General features: G+C 40.8%; 1 protein-coding gene across 1 annotated transcript; it reads left to right on the top strand.

Annotated features, from left to right (window-relative positions):
* Positions 1–472: 472 nt before the first annotated feature.
* On the top strand, positions 473–3,643 carry LOC119429319 (lipase member H; the record flags this gene model as incomplete). The annotated part of the gene is given in 4 exon segments (XM_037696976.1): positions 473–574; positions 2,263–2,340; positions 3,087–3,454; positions 3,535–3,643. Coding segments are annotated over 3 exon segments (535 nt in total), but the record flags the coding sequence as incomplete, so codon positions are not given.
* Between the last annotated feature and the right edge of the window lie 995 nt (positions 3,644–4,638).

The raw sequence follows: 4,638 nt of genomic DNA, 5'->3' as shown, positions 1-4,638 counted from the left end.
CAACACATACTATACATGCTAAAACAGCTTACACGCTGTCATTTCTCAACATCTTGTTTTAAAACTCTGGTGTGAAAAGTGGCAATAATGGAGTACTAGACCTTTAAATAGTTCTGAACTTGCTCAGATAATCAACAGGGACAAAAATACTGAAATACCCTTTAACCTCAATCATGTAAGATGGTATTTGAAAACTTTTACTAGCTGCAGAAATGAAAATATTTGAGAAAAGGCCCCTTACAGTGTTTTTTTTCCCCCTATTTGAGCTCCTCTACAAGAACAAAAACTAAGAGATTGTGTTTCCAGATGTTTAAATTAAAAGAAGGAGACGGTCACATTTCTACTTTGATTTCCCAGAAAACAGGCCTGACTTCTCAGGGAGGTTTTCACCTGTGAGCACAGTAAGGACTCAGGGACAAGGGGTGTGGTTACACACACACTGAGAGGGAGTGTTACTCCTCCATTTCTTCTCTCACTTCCTGAAGTCAGCGCTTCCCAAAATATGTGGAGGCACAAACAAAGTATCACTCTGGAGCTTTGACACAGAGCCACAGAAAATCACCCCACAGCAGAGGTAAGACTGATGTTTTGTCTTCCTGACAATCTTTAGAAATGTCTTCAAACAGGAGACTGAACACCTGGTAAACATATGACGTGTTATAGCAGAAAAAAACAGATAGACCATGGAGTCCAAGGAGCAAAAGCTGCAGGTTTCTGTAGGTGTCATTGGCTGTAATTAACCTCAGAGGGTGGAGTCAGACAGTTGAACTGATTGTCTTGGCCTGTAGGTAACCTCGGCCTGCTCCATAAGTAGATATCTATTTAAACTTTTGCTTTTATCAAACCAGGGAGTAAGTAGATGAGTAACCAGGCTCTGTGATTTGTCAGTGAAAAATAAAGCTGCAGCTTGTTGTGTCTGCATGAAACCCTCTTGAGCAAATGTTGTCAGACTGAAAAATTGGGGTGCCACGTAAAGAGCCTAGATGGCTGCCACCATGCATGGATGTATATCTGTTACTGTTGTAACCTGAATAACTTGAAAAACGAGCAAAGTGCTAAATTCCATTTTGATGTATGGCTGCATCTAAGCTCACAATCAAAAATTTGGTCGCCTCCTCAAAATCCAAGATGGCTGCTGTCATACATGTACATTTTTATGTAAAGCTCAAGGTCCTTTATTGTCATTCACATCACATGCGGTACATGACACGTTGCTCACTCCCTCACTATCCATCAAACAGTCTTACTGTATGTGGTAAAAAAAAAGGTACTACACACAAAAATTAACCAACATTTTTTCTTAAATTTGACAATAATTACTAATTATGGTAAAATTTTAAACAATATTATCGTTTATTGCAATATTTTCTGAGACAATTAATCGTCCAGCAAAATTTGTTATCATGACAGGCCTAGCTATTAGTGCTTAGTGTATTATTTATTTTATGTTTTTCTTAGGTCGTATCTTAGATCTTATTACTGTTTTCCTTTTACATTTTATTGTTGGATGTAACTGGGACCCTGTGTACATAATCTCATTCCACCACATGTACCACATGTGATGAGAATGACAAATAAATCTCTCTGACTCTGATGAGGTGGAATGAAACTGTGTACTCAAGGTCCCAGTTACACCCAAAAATAGCAACAATATAAAGTATAAAAAGAAACAGTATACGAAGATCTAGGATGTACGCTAATGTAAAATATGTTACATTAAACAGCAGCCCGAACATGAGTCTGTAGTGAGCAAATGGGTATAAATATAGCAGCTTAGAGGCAAGAGATCAGCAGCATGGATAATAAGCAGCACAGATAAGTTGAATATCAGCAGTAAACCTTGTGAGTTAACTCATCCACCATATATACAGTATGTGCACCAATCACCCCAATCATGTGAGAAAAAACTATGCTTTCTAATAGTCATATTTCTATAAAGTATAGTTTCCTCAAATGATTGGGGTGGCCAGTGGGGAAGGGGGAAAGGAGGGGTGTCTAATCAGACCACCTCCTGGCTCCGCCATTGTGTCTGGTGGTGGATAAAAACATACTAAATGTATTATTATTCTTGTTCAGTGTAGCTCCTACCCATTTGAATATCTTGCACCAAAAACATTAAGGTTTACTTGCATTCCCTGTTCAGTTACAGTCCAGAAAAACACTCATCTCGAAAACTGCAAACATTCACTGTTTGAATCCTTCATCATCGGGGGACATCAGTGTACTTCTTGTTCGTCTTAACACTAACAGCTCTGTCCACAGTCTGCCTGCTGCTGTCAAACATGTTCCTGTGGCGACATCTGACTCTTGTCCTGCTGATAACCGCTCACACATACAAAGGTAGGTTGCAGACATCCAGTAACTCCTCGTGCGTGTGTGATAATTACACCCACACACACAAACATGGTGGCTTCTCATACTAAAGTGCATCACAAGTGTAGCCTTGCTATAGTAAAACCATAGCTAGAGAACTGACACTTCTTGAGAAGATCAGCAGGTTTGGGGGTTTTCTGCGTATTTATGAGAAATTACATAATGACATGTAACTGTGATTGTGCAAGAGAGCAGCTGACGGTACAATTCCATCTAATATCAGAAGTGCTATTGGTGATGATTTGTTAAATCCCTCAGTGACGGGGGACATCAGCATACCGTATGATAAACTAAATTCATTAGTAAAATTCTGTAAAGCTAAACTGCTTTCCAGCCAAAATGCTGGTGATGCACCAAGCAGGAGAAGTCTAAAAAAGTTAAATCTGGTCCTCTGGACATTCAAAAAAAAAAAAAAAACAAAGCAAATCAACAAAAAAATGTAGAAACGTTTCGTCTCTCATCCGAGAGACTTCCTCAGTCTGAGGAGCTGTATTCAGCTCAGTCTCTTAAATAGCACCGTCTCAGGGTGGATCAACCAGTTTTGCTGCTGACAACCAAAACCAGCTGATCACATGCTCAAGAAGGAGAAGGTTTCAGTGAATCCCCTTAGTCACACAGTCCAAGACAGAAACAGAAAGTCACCAGATGTTGCAAAGATTCTGCCACTTTTAACATAAAAAACTAATTTCTCTCTCTCTTCTCCCTGTTTTCAGCTCAGAAATGTCATGAATTTACAGATCTAAACCTCGCGCATGCATTCATCGGTACCAGCCCCAGAGTCAGGTTGTTGTTGTACACCAGACACAACGACACCTGTGGCGATCTCTTATCCCACTCCGACCTAGCGCAGCACCCCCAGTTCAACATGTCCAAACCCACCACTTTCATCATCCATGGGTACCGGCCCACCGGGTCTCCTCCTTTGTGGCTGAACATCACAAAGATGTTGTTGGACAGGGAGGACATCAATGCTATAATGGTGGACTGGAACTACGGAGCTGCTAATCTGGATTATGTGAAAACCGTGAGGAACACATACAAAGTGTCAGATAACATCACAGCCTTCGTTCAAATGATGCAGGTATTTGGGACATTTAACACCTACAAATGAGCATCATGGACAGCTCTGTGTATAACATCTATAATATTTTGTCTTCTCAGGATCACGGTGCTTCTCTGAGCTCAATCCACATGATTGGAGTCAGCCTTGGAGCTCATATTGCTGGATTTGTTGGGGCTAACTTTAATGGATCACTTGGGAGAATCACAGGTAAGCATCTGACATGATGGGGCATGAAACTGAGACAAAATTTACAAAATGCAGCATCTTAAAGGGATCTCGGACTACTTGCACATATTGGCCATAAAATGTTTTGTTTTTTTCTCTATTACAATAAAAACTATTGTTTGGGACACCTGAAAACTCATAATTTCTTTAAATATTATATATGTTTATTACATTTTTCACCTAAGGACGTCACCATTTTCTTACCGACGCAATGCATTCTGGGGCGATGATGTATAGGTTGTAGAGGAGACTAAAACACAAGACTAAAAAGTTACATGTGACAATAAAGTTATATTTTGTATTAGTCCTGATGCTCAAAATATGGGTCAAAACAACGAAACTTCATCAACTTGTGATTTTTTTAATGTATTCGCTCATGTTGCTAACACCATGTATTTAGCTCTGAAGCTAATGCTATTAACTCTGGAGCTAAATTTATATATACTTTAGCTTTGAAACAAAAGTCATATATGTAACCGTCTTTGTTCGTCTCAGGTCCAGTAGGCTGACTTCACAACAGACACACTTAGATTCATTGTATTTAGCTATTCTTGTAAGGGTCCCACTGCCTGCAGCCTGCCTTGCTGATGGCCGCTGATTACCAACACCCGGCGGCCATCAGCCTGATGAGCCTCTCCATCTACTTAAGGCTGCAGTCCGGTGTGACTCATGGCTGGAGCATATCACCTCTTATGGTATAGTACTGTTGTGAGGCAAATGTCTTGGTGAAAAGAATTTGTTCACCTTTGCTCTATTTTCCAGTTTCCTGGTTCCTCGTGCTTTTTGGATTCCCTCGTGACCTGACCTGTATCCCTCGGCCTGTCAGGTACCCCTCGTGCCTCTTTGCCTCCAGTTGCCAGCCTTCCTCGTTTCCCTTTGGACCCTTGTTGGACTTCCCTCTGCTGCTCGCTCTCCCTGGACTGAAGGACCAGCTCACCTCCTCGGGCTTTGGACTGTAAGGACAAACGCTCATTAAA

This window comes from Nematolebias whitei, unplaced genomic scaffold (assembly GCF_014905685.2).
Source record: "Nematolebias whitei isolate Nwh7 unplaced genomic scaffold, NemWhi1 Nwh_scaf_456, whole genome shotgun sequence".
Lineage (NCBI taxonomy): Eukaryota > Metazoa > Chordata > Actinopteri > Cyprinodontiformes > Rivulidae > Nematolebias > Nematolebias whitei.
The sequence above is the reverse complement of the archived record's forward strand: the minus strand, read 5'-3'. Positions and strand labels throughout refer to the sequence as shown.